Raw genomic sequence first — 18,770 nt, 5'->3', positions numbered from 1 at the left:
CCCACCCCCCGCCTAATGTTGAAACCTGGCAGAAAGTACATGTAGGCATGCATAGCGAAACAAAGAGTAAAGACAGATGAAATGATGATATTAATATCGAACACCCAGAACCATAACATTCCCGCTGTCCGCTGAAGCTTAGTCTCGAGCTTCATAAGGTATCACTCGTTAGTCTTGGCTGGGTGGGGAGCTGGGTGATTGGTTGTTGTTCATGTGAGAAAGCGGTTCTTGAAACAGGGCGCTCGGCACACTTCATAGTTCTGGAAGATTCTCATCATTTCATTATAGTATTTGTCATCGGCGTATGACTCACTTTCCTATTAGTCATTCTATCACTCACACGTCCATGACTCATTATATTTCTTTTGTACTACCTTTCATTAGTATAAATACGGGGCATTCCCCCCTCTAGCTAGAACAATAACACGATCAATTACTTTACTTCTCCTACATACTTTCTCTAGGTTATGAGCCCGGAGACCACTCACGCTTATACACTCTTCACCATTTTTACCACAAAGTACACTTTTTCGTTTCACTTGCAATCATGTCTGAGAGGAGCATCAAAATTCACGCACTCCCATGCAAGCTGGATGGTCAAGGCCATTACACTGTATGGAGGGACCTTGCTACCCGCATGTTGAAAGTTCACGATCTGTGGAACTTGGTCAATGGTTCGAGCAAGCGTCCCGTGTTGACAACCACCACCACTACTGTACCTACCACGGCACCACAAGCATCAGGAAGTGTAGCTGAGGCTGAAGAAGACGAAGAAGAAACCTCCGACAATGCCGAAGAAATCAGCGACTGGGACAAAAAGGACAACCTTGCAGTTGTATTCCTTCAATCTAACATCGAATTCGAAGTTATTCTCACACTGACACCGGCCGACACTGCTCATCACTTCTGGACTCAACTCGAGGACAGATTCGATCGGAAAACCGTCGCCTCCCTCCACTCGCTCCTCGCCAATGTCGTCACACTACAGTACACTCCCGACAAGGGCATCAAGGAACACCTAACCCAGTTCAACACTCTTTGGTCATCTCTCCTCACTAGAACTAGTAACTCTACGGACAAAACCAAAGACCCACTCGGTTACCACCTTCACCAACTCGCATCTGTCTCAGAAGCGAAGGCATCCTTCCTACTCCTCTCACTCCGGCACGAATCCCTCGAATCAGTCGTTGACAACCTGCAAACCAAGCCCAACGTCACCTTCGATGACGTCTACGAAAAGCTGTTGGATCTGGACTCACGGCGCAACAACGATGAACAGGCGGCTGGAGAAGCCTACACAATCAGGCGAGGAAACCCAGGACACGGAAACAACAACAGAGTCAGGAGGCCACGTAACAACGAAACAGGAAATCGGGACGTCACATGCACCTGGTGCACCAAGAATGGAGAATATGCAAAAGGCCACACGCACAAAAATTGCCGGAAACTCAAAGCTTTCAGAGACAAGGAGAAGTCCGCTGCATCTGGCAAGCTTAACGTCGCATCTGGTACTGCATTTCACACAAAACTCGACCTCTCTTGGATCCCCGATCTTTCTGGCCTTCCCGCACTCGAAGAAACCGATGTATTCACAATGCCGGTTGACTTCGACCTCACCAACTTCTCAGATGACACCTCGGATATTACCATGGAAGACTACTTTGGCTTCATTGCAGGACCTTCCACCACCGACAACAAGGCATGGATCTTCGACCCTGGTGCAACCAACCACATGACCGGAACGCTGGTTACCGACCCTACCCCCCATACTGGAACAGTTACTGTTGGAGGAGGTCGCAAACTCCAGATAACCGGAATTGGCAACGTCACCATCAACGGATCACATGGCCTGATCACTCTGCAGAATGTATTCTTGATCCCCGAATTAGGCAACACCAACCTGATGTCTTGGTCTTGCATCGCTAAAAAGGGATTCACAACAATTGGGACGGAAGACGGCTTTACCATCTACAAACCGAATAGCAAGGAAATCATCGGGATCGCCAACGCAAATAGTACTGGTCTCTATATTTTTGAAACCAAGGAACCCTGCGCACACCTCCCTGCCGCCACCAGCTTCTATGACTGGCACCAACGGCTCGGACATCTCCCCGCTTCCTCGCTCTCACGGCTTCGCACCATGGTCGCCGACCCCAAGTCTCTCCCCACATCTGGTCACATGGAAACATGCAATACATGTGAACTCGCTAAATCAACCAAGTCTCACCTCGCTCCCCTCACCGAACCACAATCCAAACAACCACTGGAACTAATACACTCAGATCTGAGCGGCAAGTTCTCGACTCCTTCTCTGGGCGGTTTCAGTTACTATATCACCTTCATCGACGATTACTCCAGGTACGCTCACCTCTACTTCCTCAAAAAGAAGTCAGATGCAGCAGCTGCCACAGAACGATATATCGCATACATGGAAAATCAATTGGACAAAACGGTTAAACGGTTTCGAAGCGACAACGGTGGCGAGTACATCTCCAATGACCTTCAACAATTTTTCGCCTCTAAAGGCATAAAGCATGAATTCACTGTACCCTACTCCCATGAGTCAAATGGAACAGCAGAACGCTTTAATAGAACTATAGCAACAATGGCACGATCTGCCTTGCTAGACCACAATCTCCCAAAAAATCTATGGGCAGAAGCCATCAACACCATGGTACACGTCAAAAATCGCCTCCCGCACAAATCACTCCCGAATATGACACCATACGAAGCACTTACCGGAAAGAAACCCTTTATTGGGCACCTCCGATCCTTCGGTGAAACCATGTTCATACACATACCCGTCGAAGCACGACCAGCTGGAACAAAACTGGATGCAAGGGCCATAACGGGACAATTCTGCGGATACGGAGACTCTGAAAAAATCTGTCGCGTCTACATACCATCACAAAGGAAAGTAGTTCTCTCTCGTCATTTTAGGTTTAAAGGTACATCCGTAGGGGAAGAAATCGAAGTCAAAACAAAAACCGATACACCCCCTAAACCAAAACAAATCGAGATCAAACAAGAACCACCCTCACGTCCGTCAACACCAAAACAACGTAGGACATACGACGACGACCCAAGCGACGACGACATGATCAACCAACAGATAATGCGCGAAACCATGGAACATTTCTCCGACACCAATTCGGAAGACCACGCAAGTATAGTGGGGGCCGGCTATACGAGGCCCGCCACTGAACGTACCCCGCATGATGATAATGAAACAGATACTGATCAACCGAGACGTAACCCAGCACGGGAACGGAAACCTCCGGTCAGATACGGACACAACATTCAGCATGACACTACCCTAACAGAACCAACAAACTACCACCAAGCGATCAACAGTCCCGACTCCGAAAAATGGCAGAATGCCATGAAAGTTGAACTCGACTCACTCGCAAGGAATAACACATGGAATCTGGTCAACACACCGGATCACCGCAAACTGGTCGACTGCAAATGGGTATACAAAATCAAACTCGGGCCCGATGGCAACCCCATACGGTACAAAGCCCGACTAGTCGCAAAAGGTTTCTCACAGGTCCCTGGTCAAGATTTCGATCAAACCTATGCCCCCGTCACCCGATACGAATCCATCAGACTACTCCTCGCTCGCTGCCTTCAAACCGGCGGTCAATGCGATCAGATGGACGTCACAAGCGCATTTCTATACGGCGAACTTAAGGAAGAAATCTACATGAAATCTCCTCCAGGCTACCCCACTCGCGGCAAAGCATGCAAACTAATCAAATGCATCTACGGACTCAAACAATCATCAAGGGAATGGTATGCCCGCCTCTCAAAAGCGCTAATCAAAATAGGATTCAGAAAAGCAGACTTCGACCCTTGTGTCTTCATACACAAGACAGGGGAAGTTGTTATCGCAATATACGTAGACGATATCCTCATCTTCTACTGGTCCGTTGAACGCAAAAACCGCGTCAGCCTCCTCCTTCACTCTGAATTCGAAATGACGGAAACTGGCACAGCCAACTGGGCACTCGGAATCCACTTGATCCACACTAAGACTGGCATCATCCTATCACAGGAAGCTTATCTCAAGCGTGTACTTATCAAATATGGCTTCAATGAATCCAGACCTGTGACAACACCTATCGACAACAACGTCCACCTCCAAAAAGGAACGGAAGCTGAAAAAATCGACGATCCAACAACTTATCAGTCAATAATCGGTTCACTCATGTACGCAGTCATCGGCACTAGACCCGACCTCGCCTACACCGTCACCATGCTCTCGCAATTTTCTTCCTGTCCCACTAAGGCTCATCTAGCTGCAGTCCATCGGGTCCTCCGTTATCTCAAAGGTACCCTCGATTGGTCACTCTTTTACGCCAAAACGCGACCAACTGCACTCATCGGCTATAGCGACGCAAGCTATGCCTCCGACATCGACGATCGCCGTTCATTCACCGGCCACTGCTTCATGCTAGGGGAAGCCCTCATCTCCTGGCGCTCTTATAAGCAACGATCTGTCGCCACTTCTACAACTGAAGCGGAATACATGGCCCTCTCGGACACCAGTCGACAACTGATCTGGTTAAGGAATGCAATCCACGAGCTGGAACGAAAACCAAATCTCTCTTTCATTCTTCGAGGCGACAACAACGGTTCTCTCTCTTTGGTTAAAAATCCTGTCTTTCATAAAAGGTCTAAACATATTGACGTACATTTTCATTTTGTTCGGGAACGGTTTGAGGATGAATTATTTGAACTGGAATATATTTCTACGAACGAGAACGTGGCGGATTTACTCACAAAAGGATTGGACAAAGGCAAACATGTTTTATTTTCTTCCACTATTCACTGTGGCTCACGAGGGGAAGTCTTGAAACAGGGCGCTCGGCACACTTCATAGTTCTGGAAGATTCTCATCATTTCATTATAGTATTTGTCATCGGCGTATGACTCACTTTCCTATTAGTCATTCTATCACTCACACGTCCATGACTCATTATATTTCTTTTGTACTACCTTTCATTAGTATAAATACGGGGCATTCCCCCCTCTAGCTAGAACAATAACACGATCAATTACTTTACTTCTCCTACATACTTTCTCTAGCGGTTACTCAGGAGCTAAAACAGCAATTCTTTCGCATGAGTCAGCTGAGCTTCCGATTGACAGCCGGGCTTTGGCTCGGATCGCTGCATATGGACGCGGCGCAGAGTGTGTTTGAAGGAATTGATTCCGGTGGAGGTCCTGTGCGGCAAGTAAGATAAGTTCGGGATGTATGTTACTCTCTCAGAAAAGAGGACGAGAGATATACCGTAAATCAGGTATCGGTTGAATACAATCCAGCTGTAGTGGATGTGCTAGCTGTAGTAGGGATATAGTCCTTGATTTTCGACGGTTGTACTTTCTCGGACTCATGGCGACCGAGCCCAACTACTATCGCCAAACAAGTCTCACTCAAAGTCAAAAAATGACATTTCAGAAATAAAATTTTTATTCTACCTAGAATCTAATTTATCCTCGCTCTCACCCTAACTGCAAATCAACTTGCTACACTCGTAGACACCCCCTCGTCACTTTACGCCTAACTCTCTATCTAGATCGTGCTGCCTTTTCTCTAAATCGCAATTTCTTTCCCGCACGCACAAGCCACTAATCATTGTCCTTAATCATATCTGAGCCAAGATGCTACTTCTTCCTGAAAAACTCCAATAACACCGCGCGCGCCTTTCTCATCAATCTCTGCCTCCTTCCGTCCTCTGAGCTCCGCGTATCCGCTATCTCAACATCTGCAACCCAATCCTCCACACGAGCAGCGGTCTCCGCAAGCTGCTCTTCGGTCTTGCCAGTTCCAGGTCGCTTCTTCGGTACATCTTCCAGGCTTGAAGGTGGAGCGGGAGGGACTGTGTACTCACGGGTGGGAGGGCGCCACTCAGGGGACGGTGATCGATCACGAACTTCGACTTCTTCATCTGAGTCGTGGAGGGTCTCGCCGACCCGGTCATCACGGGCACCACGGGGGCCGAAGCCTTCAGGTCGAGGGTATCTAGGCATACTGGCCTGTTGGTTGGTGAGGTGGATGTTGGTATGTGCGTTCGGTTGCGTGGGAGCTGTGTTTGTATGGTGGAAGTGATGGGAGATAAACAACGTTGACTTTAATGTAGCCTTGATGGATATGTATTAGTGGTCAGGGTAGGATGTGATGATGAGAAATAAAGGGCGAGATTTGTTGCTTTTATTGTGAATGCATTTTCAAGTGTGGAGTATTGTTGTGATGATTATTCCAACGTTGACGTAGTTTTGAATATCTTAACGCTGCCAATGAGACCTTGAGAAAGTGAGATATTTCAACCCAATATGAGAGTTGAAACGGGGCCTTTTCAAGCCAATGAGTCTAATAAAAGCTGAAAATACGTTCAACAATTCTTCAAGGAGGAGATCCCGCGCAGGGTGAGGAGATATGAAGATAAGCAAACTCAAAAAGAAAAGGAAAATCTCAGAGGAGTGAAGGCGGAATGATTGCTGTTTAATGTTAAAGCTTATGTCTGGGTTCACACTCATATCGTACCCTTGAGCCCATTTTTACGATAATAAAAACCAGTAGATGAGATTATTATGGTGGAGGAAGATTTCCCACCACCTTAAAAATGTAGGGGCGCACTGGGCCTCTCTGATGTGATAAAGAGCTGACACGATAGAGGTCTTTGCTAAATGCCCAATAAAAATGAGCTCATGAACAGACTGCTAATCATATTTTGTTTTAGTTGCAGTTGAGTCTCACAGAAGTGCAGACCAGTTGACTGCTCTCCACTCGTCTTTAATTATATTCTTGTAGCTGAGGTTAGTCGAGGAGTTACAACTCGACGAAGAGAATCTATTCCCTTACACCTTAATTATGCAATGGAATGTTGATAGGAGGTCGAGAGCAATGAATAGACAGCAGGAATCTAGGGAATTCTTGGCAGTTAGACCTACAAATATATTGAGTGATCTCTCTTCCTGAAACTCCAATATGCTTCCTCTGAGATTTTGCAATGACATAGGCGAAGAGAAAGAAAAGAAAAGATCTGGGTCGAAATTTCTCCCAAGCTCTCATGCGTAGACACGGGAAGAACGCCATCATTTTCTTGAGAGCAAATGCAAAACTATGTTGTTCTTCTTCGTTAGGAGAAAGCTTACTGACAGGCTTGGAATTGTGGACAGTTAACAGTGGTGGAAGGATACTTATCGAAATGCTGTTCCAAGAGAGAGGTGTTAAGCTTGGTTTCTGCGAATAACTCCAATCCTCTGATACAGATAGAGATTAAGGGACTGTCCAATGATTCTGAGGGTCTACGTATAGCTCCCCGTGGAGCATGTGCTCAATGGGTTTGTTAACAAGTGATAGGATAGGACCAAAAGCCCCAGTAATAGGCAGGAATATGCTATTTTATCTGGCATTCCCCCACCCCCCAAAATCGTTCACCTTATAACACAGCTGGCATTAGCGCAAAGATGAGAGGATGTGTTATAATTTTGAGTAATGATCAAATGGATCCTTGGAATCATTATCACTTTATTATTGCGCCACCTAGCTTTCGTACCGGAGGTTAGAGACAACGATGGCCGCTGGCGTCATTATCTGGAGCGGTGTTGAGAAGGTCTGATAGTGATGCTTTAATGTTGATCTGAATAGGCGAGTCGAGGGAGTGGTCGTGGCTTTGTTTGAGATTAATTGCTGTGGATTGAGTGTTGTTGACCGGAGCATGTACATTTACATGTATCTGTCTGTAACCTGTGTGAACTAAAACTGCAGGGTAATATTTCGAATACCACATTTAGCTGACCGCACACAAGGACCACCACCACCACCAGTGCACCACCACCACCACCACCATCACTACCGTCACCGCCAAACTAGTACATTCACCGAAGAACATTGGCGATGGCCATTCGCAAGCAAAGTAAACCCCGCAAAGTTCGCACTCACAATGATCCTCCGGACAAGGTACGTCTGGTCACTCTTCCTCTCCATCACGCTTACTGAGATCTATTCTAGTATCCGCCGTTGGAGGCACCGGCGGCGCCAAGAAGGAAAGGAACTGTAAAGGAGATATTAGCAATGCGTGAGCAAGGCGGATATAATAGGAACAATCCTGCGGGACTGATAGTCACCGTTAGTTCCTCTTAGATCGAAGCCAGTTGGGCCTCAGGGTTTTGCTCACCGAGTATTTACGCAGACATCCCCACCACAAGAGATACAAAGCGCTCTAAATAAACCCAATCAAAGGACAAACCGTCTAGTAAGCTTTCCCCTCTATGTAAGGTGGTACGTGGGTATTTCACAATCATTATTCTAATCGTACTAACCGTTTTCTCAGAGAGCTTTCCAGCTTGAGGTAGAGGAGCAGGAGCGTAAACAGGTGATTAAACACTCAATCCAGGGCGATCGACAATCTTCGATCTTTTCCGGCACATTTATTGAAATCTAACTTTTTACACGCATCAGAATATCCCACAAAGAAAAAAATCATCATTAGGAAAGAAAACTACCACATCTACCGAATCTGAGGACGAATATGACGCGGGAATGGAAGTAAGCATTCACTCAGTCAGATCCAACGCCAATACACATAGTACTCACACCCTTCCTAGAAGATGCGATTGCAACAAAACCGGTTGCTCAAGGGGAAGGAGCAAGTAAACGCTTGGGCATATGGTTCCACAGGCAAAGGAGTGACCTCTGTTACTACCAAAGACATGGTAAGCGTCCGCTATGGAAGGCCACCTTAGTAAATCTTTTAGGTAATATCTAACACATACTAGGCACAAAGAAAAGCGACTACAGTGGACAATAAGCGCATTCATTCTCCCGAATCCCCAGATCGCTTGGCACCTTTAGTGGGTATTCTTTGAGATTCGGTGGCCCTAAAACACAATAAATCTAAATATTCTAGAAATTACAGAGCGACGAAACTAAAACCCCTCAACCCAAGGCACCGAAGCGGATACGATTTGAAGATTACAGTCGTACAAGAGAGTCAGGAGTAAGCTTTCTTTTCTTTCAATGGGGAGGAAACGAGATTGATAGGTTAATAGCATATACCTTTAAGGTACGGAGCGGCTGGGGGGTGGGGGGAGGATTTCCAGCACCCAAAACAGGATATCGCTGGAAATCAGCCCGGGGAGGGGCACGGAGCCTATATCACTTTGGAAGAGGTGGCTTCTGAAACTAGCACTGCCAGAAAAAAGCTGCTAGAAGGAAAGCACGCACAAAGTAATATGGGTTTACAACGATCAAAGCCTGACCTAGCGAGGGGCTTCGACACAGGAATTAAAGCTCAGAATCCACGCCCAGACCACAAAGTGGCTGCTGAGCTAAGAAAGAGAGAAGCTATTGTCAAAATGTTCAAGGATGACGTCCAAAAAAAGGCAGAAATACCTAAAGCGGATCGACGACAAAAGGGTCTGGATGCTCTGTATGATAATCTATTGGCAAAGACTGTACCGCTGGTAAGGGGTTCCGATGTCGTGCTCGATGAGGCTTACACGGAGGAAACCTGGTGTAGACAGCTGGCTGAACGTATCGAGCGGACCGTGGACAACGATGGAAAGACTGATCACAATGCATATGTAAAGAAGTGTCGCTCGATTCTATTCAACCTCAAAAAAAATGAATCTCTTTTCACACGTCTGATTGCTGGGAGTGTCGCTCCCGAACATCTAGCCAAGATGAGCTCAGAGCAGATGTTATCCGAAGAAGAGAGGGAGTGGAGAGAAAATGAGCGAGAGAGAGCAACAACCAAGTGCACGCTTGTTAAGCAGACACAAGAACCCCATATTCGTAAAACCCATAAGGGCGAGGAGCTAGTGGAAGATATTCATCAAAGATCATCCCGAGAGCCAATAAGCGACAGCCTGTTCTCCTCTCCTGAACTTAGGCCTCTGAATTTCGATGAAAACAGAACTACGCTGGAAAATGAATTTTGCCTTTCAAAGGTTCATGCTCAGATACCTCCGATACAGCATCCGATACTAGTAAGTTCCACTAGCAAACAAAGATCTGCAAATATAGAAAATCCCGCTTCATACAATAACCTTCCCCAAGCCAGAGGAACACCACCCCTTGGGGCAACAGGCCTATCTATTCATCCAACCTTAAATCAGCAGGGAAAATGGGGCCCTTCACGGCGGGGGATTTCTGGGGGTGGTGAGCGTGGACCTTTTGACACAGATGAAGGTTGGAATGTACCTAAGGCCCCTGGTAGCAGCTACCCAAGGATAAAGATCAGTGATCAGCCTTCAGTGGATGGATACCGGGATAAACGACACTGTTCTCCACCATACGCACACCAGAGGTGCGACACTCCACCGTACTCTCCGCCAATCACCCTACCATACTCCCCCACAGATACCGTTGTTGAAGTTCAAGAGTCTAGGGAAAATACCACAGGTGGAAAGGAGTTAATTCAGGACCAAGAAGAATACTCTGAAGACGAATGGCCGTCACAGCCACCATTTCCATTTTATGATTTAACAATATCTGATGATTTGGAGATAATTGGGTCCAGAAAGCTGGTAAATCCCAGTTCTCCCGCTCAGATCTCTCGTCCGCATGAAGGGGGAGGGTTACAGGCTGACTATACTACCTTTCGTTCAAACCAACCTACAAGAGAGCCTCCGCCTGCATCTTATGAGATTAGCGATGATGCAGTCTTGAAGTTCGGATCTGGTGAGGATGCAATGTGGGATTGTAGTCCTAAGATTAAACCCTATTGGTCGACTTACCAACAAGAGCCTACAGATGTGGATAGTAGGCATAATTATAATGATGCCTTGAATTCTAGCATTAGAAGAGGTCACCAGGAGCAAGCTCAAGAGCATGGAGGACTCTCCGAAAGCTATGGATACCACGTCCAGCAGCCTGGAAATCGGAATCCAGTTGATCTACAAGCCCGCCACCACATGTCTTCCCAAGACTACGACAACAGATACCGAGAGCCCGCGTCACATTCTCAGTATTCCACGGCCCAGGTCGAAGTTGATATCGGCGGATATTGGAACGCCGCAAATTCAACTAGCTTCCCCGCTGCTGGTAGCCTTCAGGGTTCGGTACAAGGCTCCGATATGGATTCTCAACATTTTTGTCACGATGGACCCCAGGCTCACCAGCAGCTTAATCGAATAGAACTATCTGAGCGACGTAGTGTTCAATATGGCTCTTCTAGTTATTATCCACATGAGCCACCTTCATATATGTTCGGTACTCAGCCTAACCCCAGCCCTGCGCTCGATCCACGAACAGGGCCCGAATATTCTAACCCCGCTGTGCGCATCGAACTCTGCACTAAACTCAAACCAGAAAGCATTTATCCAGCTGCAGTCAGGGGCTATGAACCCCGACGCGACTCCCAATATCATTAGGTCTCCGGAAGATAGTTATCGCTAAAAATCTATTGTTCCAGCTGTTGAATGGCCAATATGGGCAACAATCTTTTAATGGCCGCGGTTAGTGTAGCTATTCATTCACCTCAATAAGGCCTTCTTTGGTTAATCTAACTCTGCTCAACCCAGATCGGGATTCATCTCTTCCAATTCCTTCCGTAACGAGATGGGAAATAACGTTTGTAACTAGAGAATAGGATGAGGAGAGGAGATAGCAGAGGTAGGTGTCAGGTAGTTATCGCATGTCGAATTGAAAAATCTTTAGAGATCCGCTATATATCTCCAGGGTGCTCTCTCTTTGATTCGTGTTATATATACTTGCAAGGCGACTGAGGACTGTTATGAGGTGCCAGTAGCATGAGCTTATGGTGAGGTGAATTGCGGGTGGTAGGAGTAGTCGACAGCCATTGTTATATGTAGTTAATGAACCCCTTTTAGGTTTGTAGTTTTAAAGGCGAATGACTGTACTACTACATGAAGTAAGGATAGGGTAACCAAACATGTGGCATGTCCTCAGCCCTAAATCGATGGTGATCTCATTGGAGGCATTCGGTCCTTAATGGCTTTCGATGAGCTATGAATTTCTGTACGAATATATAATTTGCTATGGTGAGAACTAAACGAATAGAGATCCTGACGAGATGTAACATGCTACAACAGATGATATAGATTTTAACCTATGGCAACTATTTAATGTGAAAAAAAATATGGCCTCGACCATTATCTAGGAACTTAAGGGATTCAGTAGGCAGATAATTATACTCCTCTGAATACGTATTCTGGATGGCGTGGATGAGCTTTCATACTGTCTTCCAGGTATTTCAATTTGCAGTGAAGATAGGATATTATGATAAGTACATGAGATAGATAATGATTACATGAAGCTTGATTCAAACTGTACATCGATAATAAAAATCATTTCTTCAACCTTGGGGTTATATAGACTCTGCACACGATAATGTTTCGTATGATTATCCTTGAAGCGAAGTGAAATATTAGCTCTAATGTCTCTCACACGCAGTTGTGGTGGTGGGTTATCTATGGAAGTCTTTTATATAAAGGCGTGTATAGATCGGATAAATAAGTGGACCCTGAAAAGCTATAAGTGCGTTTCTAAACACGGACCGGATGTATCTTCCTCCAACGCTATGGGTTTTTATCAATAGCTATGGGGTTACAATACTTCTTTCCTAAGTATCAGTGTCATTGAGATTTAGTCAAGTGAGTTGTCTGATAGCAGATATTCAGCAATGATTCTTCTTTGCTGCGTGAGCACGAGTTACGAAGGTACTTAATCACAAACAAACCTAGTCGATATGTATGCCTAAGCCCTAGGTTAGGATTTTATTGAGTTCTACTTTAATATTTTTTTATAAACATAATGTCGAGAAACTAAATCAAATCGGGCAGATAGAGGCAGCAAGCCTCACAAGAGGTTGTAGGACTATTGGAAGGAAAGAACTACATGTATCCATGAAAGGAAGAACTACATGTAATGATGCTAAGATCACTCAATTTAAAACGAGAAACACCGGCAGAAAAATAGAAAACCCAAGACCGACAGAAACTCAGACAGACAAATGACTTGTATCCATGAAACAAAGTACAAAAGCCAAGAAGGCAAACCCTTTGAAAGGTTTAAGGAGGTTCTAGCCCTCCAAACAGCGCCCTCCACCTCGATATTCTTCCAATTGTCCTACTCGACTGACTTCCTGGTGGGTAAACTTCTAACGGGGCGGTGTTGATTCCTTAGGTCATGTTAACGTAGTGTCACAGAGAGGGATTGTATAGAGGACTTACAATTCATACGTAAGGTCATGATAAAATATATCTAAAATCACCCTGCGGATGACAGTGGTGCTTAAAAGAATGATGTGGAAGTGATTCGTGATTTAAAAAAAAAATTGAAGAAAAAAACGGCCTAAAGAATCTCCCCAAGAGGAGTGACTGGAAGGTTCCTCAGAGGGGAAAACCATGTGCGAATACCATTTGAGACTCGGCTTCTCAGGTTAGCTGATTTGAGTGTGAGCCTGCCCATCATCTCCGACATAGCACTGGTGGTCTTGGTGTCAATCAAGGTTTCTGGGTCTTCGATGGGGACGATCTTTTTTACGATCGAGTTGGAAAATTTGACCTTTGCGTATTCGATGATTCTAGCGGCGGTGGCCTTTGCCTTCAAAGAGGCCCTTTTAGTCGTCTTCTTGCCCTTAGGGGAAGCCTTTTTGGCTTTCTTGGCTGTAGTGACTTGGTGTTGGGGAGTAGCATGCTTAGGCTCTCTCCGATGAGATAGGACCTTACGCGGGTTTTTATAGGAAGATCGAGAGGCGGGAGATGGAGAATTACGGAATACAGGAGTGCTTGCAATCCGTGCACAGGCCACCTTTGCAGCGAGTTCGAGGTTAACTTGCTCCTTCTCGGTGTGAGTGACGATGCTGGTTGGATAAATTATCTCAACTGGCTCATTTTCAAGAATAATATCGATGTCAACTGGGGCGGGGTCTTCATCGTCGGCATAGTTCATCGTCTCGAAGATTGCGGGGTCTTGCGCATTGGGTAGTCGGATGAGACTGATAAAGTTTTGGTTTTCTTTAACTTTCGAAGCTCTCCTTTTGGTGATGCGTGCGTTTCCGTGTGGGTTTTTGGTTGGTCCAAAAGCACTATTCTTGGATTTTCCGGCTAGGTTAATTTTGAGGACAGCGACTGGCCTATGCCTCTTTTCGGCTTTAGTTCCTATGATTTTTCTTTTAATGCTTGCGCTCCGCTTCTAGAACTTATGTTAGCGCACTGTGGTACATCATTGAAGAAGTAATACAACCTTAGATTTGAGATTTCTGGAACATTTCATGTTCTCGGACAAGGCCGGGGGCGATGAACTGGTGGTGGTATTCATGTTGATGTTATTTCTTTTGATTGAGAGAAAGAAACTTGGGTTCTTTAGGTTTTTTGGAGTAGGTTTTTTGGAGTAGGTTTTTTGGAGAAGGGGAAAAGGAAAAGACTTTGTGGGGGGAAAAGGTCGGTGGTTGGTTAGAGGAAAGAGTTGAAGCGAAAATGCGAGAGATCTCAAGTCTGGCGAGGAGTAGTGACGTGGGGAAGTTGGTTCCGAAAAAGAAGCGGAAGAGCGGCAAGGAGAAGATTTTGGGTGAATAGTGACGTAAAGCTTTGGAGCTACTACGATTTATTATTCGAGGTTTATTACGAACGAAGATAGGGAGACTCGAACACCTTAAGGTATAAATACAACGGAAAAGTATTTATTACCAAGGAAAGTTGGGCGAGAGGGGGAGCAAAGATTATGTTAGTAAAATGAATTTGTGAAAGGTGAAGGATTGTTGATGTTGAGGAAGGTGATTGTGGATGAGTGGTGGGAAGGTGTGAGAGATTGCGAGTTCTGTTTAAATACATAATTTTGATTGGGGGGCTCTTAGGATGTATCGACTCATGGTACCAATGGTTCAGATTAGGCTAGCTCGCTTTCAAAAGTACGCTAGCGCGAAAGGTAACATGCAACCACCAACCAATGACATGTAGTACAAGTAGGTCCTTACATGTAGCTTGCGTTATGTATACTTGACGTACTTGGTGCTAAATCCATGATAGATGAGGATAGAGAGGGCTGATCAACAAAAATATAATTAACACCGGCAGCGTATGGGTCAAAAAGCTCGAACACTTCTAGTATGCAGAGCAATAAGTCCCAATATCGACAGATACATACTTATATACTACTAAAATTAATGCGAAAAGAGATCAAGTACTATAGGCAGTTACCTTGGGATTTCTACAATCTCTGGTACATAAGTAAGGATCGGCGCGACTCGCTTACTTCACTGAATATTTGGAATGCAGGGATGATGAAATTGCAGCATCATTGGTTCACACAACGTCATGCCTTGGCAACGTACTATACATGCAATAAGATTAGTACATTATCTCATAGAAACGTTAAGCAGGATTAAGACCAGAAAGTAAAGAAAGCTTGAGAGTTTGTTTGAATGTGTAGAAGAAGTTATCTACATTTTTTTTTTCTGCCGGAATCTTTGCGGCAAGCGGAGTGAAAGCATGCATACGAGTGACAATTCATGAACCTAGCAGCTAGTCTAAGCAGTTGCGAGTGATATACCATGAGTCGTTGAACAGTTCCGTGGGGATGTTCATATGGTCTTTGTTGCAACCACAGGATTCATTGAACAAGTAAAAAGCATGGTACAGTTACTAAAATTGAAGGTAAAATTGCAGACACGAGAAGGGCATGTATGTTTAACGGATACTAAGACCTTCAGGATCACTTCCACCCGAGAATTATCTTGCGACTTTACTTTTAATGTGACAACGTCCATATGTCCTATTGTCGGATGGGTAAGTGTGTATTGTTTCTAGCATACCACATAAGGCAAATTCTGGGGGAAAATCATAATCTTTTTTTGCATTCCTTAATAATAATATGTCGGGTTCCTTAATTATACACAATCTCGCGGTACCTTTAACGAAGCGCCATGTAAGGGCGAGCTATGGCTAAAGGTTCAAACCCACGCTTAGGTATATTTTTTATTCCCTCTTCCAAACTTTTCCGAGCTTGGTTCTAACACAGCAAGAGCTAACTCTTGACACATATATACGATGTATATCTCTGCACATCTGGAGCACTTGAGGTTGAGCAAATCGCAGTGTTCTTTGGAGGACCCAGGGCTATTCTTGGAGTCTAGCGATCTTGCCACGTGGACGGAGAACACTGTCTCTATCTGTCCTGTCTTAGTCATAAAGTCTATAATAAGCCCTCGTCAAAAGCGAGTGTAGGACCCTCCTCTCAACGGGGTGCGTGGCCGAGTTGTGAACACTTGGACTTCTGCAAATTACCCAAACCCCGTCACACTGGGCAGGTGGGCTCTGATGTTCAATCCCCCGCTCAGGTGTGAGTTTCTTTTTTTTTGGTCTCTCATTTTTTTATAATTTTCTGAAGCTCTATTTCCTGGCGATATCGAATTTTTAGAGCTCCAATGCTCTAGAGAGCTGGTTGTTGAGTAAATTGTAGCTCGTTTGAAGACTTCACAGCTGTTCTTGAGGCTGATCGAAGCTTGAGATTTTCACGATATGGCCACGGAGAAAGGTGTACGTAAAATAATCTATATTTGTCCTCTATTAGTAATAAACACCCGCTTGAGGTGGCCCTCAAAGCGCAGCAAGGACACATGCTTCCAGCGGGGTGCGTGGCCAAGTTGTAAACACTTGGACTTCTACAAACTACCCAAACCCCGTTACACCATGCAGGTGGGCTCTGGACGAGATGCGTTCAATCCCCCGCAAAGGTGGGAGTTAACAAACTTTTGCAACTTTTTTGTCGGTTTTTGTATCTTTGGAATGTTGTAGTGGTCGGTTGTATGCCTATGCGTGCGTTAAAAATGAGCTGGTTGTGCGTTGTTTGAGGTAGTTGCGGTGAAATGGTCTTTGAAGCTTGTGAGGGCGGTATGGGTTGTACGCTTTTTGTGTAGTACCCACCCAGCCCCTCTTTGGCTGGTCCTTATCTAGATCCCAATCCGCCACAAAGGATACAGTACCCTCACTGACATTAAGTGCCACCCGAGTTGCCTATTCAAAGGAGAACTAAGATGCCACATTGCAAAGGCTGGAAACAACAGCTTTTAGATTGGTAAGGGTGTGAATAGCGGCCCATAAGCGAGTGCATTAGACAATTGATCATCTTCCTTTCACAGTCAGAACATCATCCAACTTATAATACACCCAGGACAATGATAAGACACCATCACTTTGAAGCCCGTATAATAGCTCTTGGAGGGATGGCGAAACTCGTTGAGCGACGAGCAGGGGCTGTTGGTGATGAAGGGTGACGCCCAGACTGATCTCTAGCAAATCGATTGGCTGTAACGAATTATTCGTCATTGTACCAGCGGGTTTGTCGTTCCTCTGAACGTAGTGCACAGCTGAGAGATGAGTGGATTTCAGGTCTGGTGTTTGGTGTTGCCTTTAGGTCAGCTTCGATATTCTCGAGAATACATGTTGAGGGGTTGGCGATGTTTGGACATGGAGATAAAAATTATCACCTGTGAGCATATCTTAGCTCCTTCCTAAATTGCTTGAGCATGATAGGAATACTAAAATGTCGATAGCTACCTGATGCATGGAGACGTCTTATGTGATAGTGACAGTGGTGGCGGTGATGGTGGTGGTGATGCGAGCGGAACCAACTTCAACAGGTGCAGGTACGATCCCACTAGGGGTGTGCCACCTCGCGACCGCGAGTTGTTGGAAATAGACTACATCTTCATGTAGCTACATGTAGTGCTAGCCAACCATCCTTGGCGCACAAATATCATTTCTAGCCACCAACACACATGGGCGAGTGGTCTAACGGTTAACCCTCGCCAAAGAACACCGCGAGGTTTAGCCCTGCTTTCGATCACAGAAGGCCAGGGTTCGACCCAGGGGTGGGAGTAGTGCCTATTCGTCCCGGAAGCGCACAGTACTTTTTGTTCTTTTTTTGTGCCACCCAAAACGTACCGCCCCCCTCCCCTCCTCCTTCAGTGAGTCAACCTCACTTTAGGATGCTTCTCCCATTATACGCCGTAGTTTATGATATATAGTCTAGGTTATAGGACTTATGTATACGTAGTACATGTACTTACCTTTCTATATTCCGTTAACAATAGAGTCTTTTATCCACACCCACTCGAAGGTTGAAAAATAGGTATCGAGGCAAAACGACCGGGGGTTGTATGTACAAGCCAAATGGAGGAAAGAATATGCAGTAGTTCAATCTGGAAGAACCAATAAACTGACGGGACTCATTCTTCTCTCAGCGTAATTCTGAGAAATTAGACAGACCATATTTCCTCAACTCAGTAAAATCCAGGGTTAGGTCTTCTCATGCAAAGATCCTGGTCGTTTTGCCTCGATTCCCATCTTTCAATCTTCGAGTGAGTGTGGATAAAAGACTCTAATATGTCCCATCCCACTAGTGATACCTCTCAATACTTCGTCTATAGGGTGTTATATGCCGTTTGGGGTCTTTTTTTTTATTTTGGGTGAGCCCGTTGCCACACAGAGGTCAGGTTCTGCTCTTGGCCAATCAGAGGGCGAGTAGGCTCGCAGAATTAAGGGCAGTAAATACATAGTATTAGATAGTCATCAACAACTGCATACCAAGATGGCGCGGTAGCAAAAACGGTTGCTGATCTAGAGGCATTAGGTCCACCTGAAGGCTGTGACATTTCACAAGTTGGGCCGACTTCATTGAAAGACGCTAGCTTGGCACCATAGAATGGACGGCCGCAAGCTCCCCCACTAGCTAGTGCTTCACTGCGAGTTTGCGAACACCCCCCCGACCATCCCCAAATTCAAACCAATAATCA

General features: G+C 45.5%; 3 protein-coding genes across 3 annotated transcripts; 1 reads left to right on the top strand and 2 right to left on the bottom strand.

Annotated features, from left to right (window-relative positions):
* Positions 1-5,670: 5,670 nt before the first annotated feature.
* LAJ45_07253 (uncharacterized protein) lies at positions 5,671-6,036 on the bottom strand (the record flags this gene model as incomplete). The annotated part of the gene is made up of 1 exon (XM_046116811.1): positions 5,671-6,036. One exon carries the CDS (start codon positions 6,034-6,036, stop codon positions 5,671-5,673), a length of 366 nt encoding a protein of 121 aa, XP_045969846.1.
* A 1,870-nt stretch (positions 6,037-7,906) lies between these two features.
* Positions 7,907-11,385, top strand: LAJ45_07252 (uncharacterized protein; the record flags this gene model as incomplete). Its single annotated transcript, XM_046116810.1, has 9 exons — positions 7,907-7,969; positions 8,021-8,137; positions 8,202-8,264; positions 8,343-8,384; positions 8,471-8,557; positions 8,617-8,724; positions 8,788-8,862; positions 8,919-9,008; positions 9,061-11,385. 9 exons carry the CDS (start codon positions 7,907-7,909, stop codon positions 11,383-11,385), a joined length of 2,970 nt encoding a protein of 989 aa, XP_045969845.1.
* Positions 11,386-13,327: 1,942 nt separating this feature from the next.
* LAJ45_07251 (uncharacterized protein) lies at positions 13,328-14,296 on the bottom strand (the record flags this gene model as incomplete). The annotated part of the gene is made up of 2 exons (XM_046116809.1): positions 13,328-14,170; positions 14,219-14,296. The coding sequence occupies 2 exons, from the start codon at positions 14,294-14,296 to the stop codon at positions 13,328-13,330; spliced, it is 921 nt and encodes a 306-aa protein (XP_045969844.1).
* Positions 14,297-18,770: the final 4,474 nt, after the last annotated feature.

Source organism: Morchella importuna (assembly GCF_003444635.1).
Source record: "Morchella importuna strain M04M26 chromosome Unknown Morimp01GS023, whole genome shotgun sequence".
In the NCBI taxonomy this organism is placed as follows: domain Eukaryota; kingdom Fungi; phylum Ascomycota; class Pezizomycetes; order Pezizales; family Morchellaceae; genus Morchella; species Morchella importuna.
This window is presented reverse-complemented; position numbering and strand designations above follow the sequence as displayed.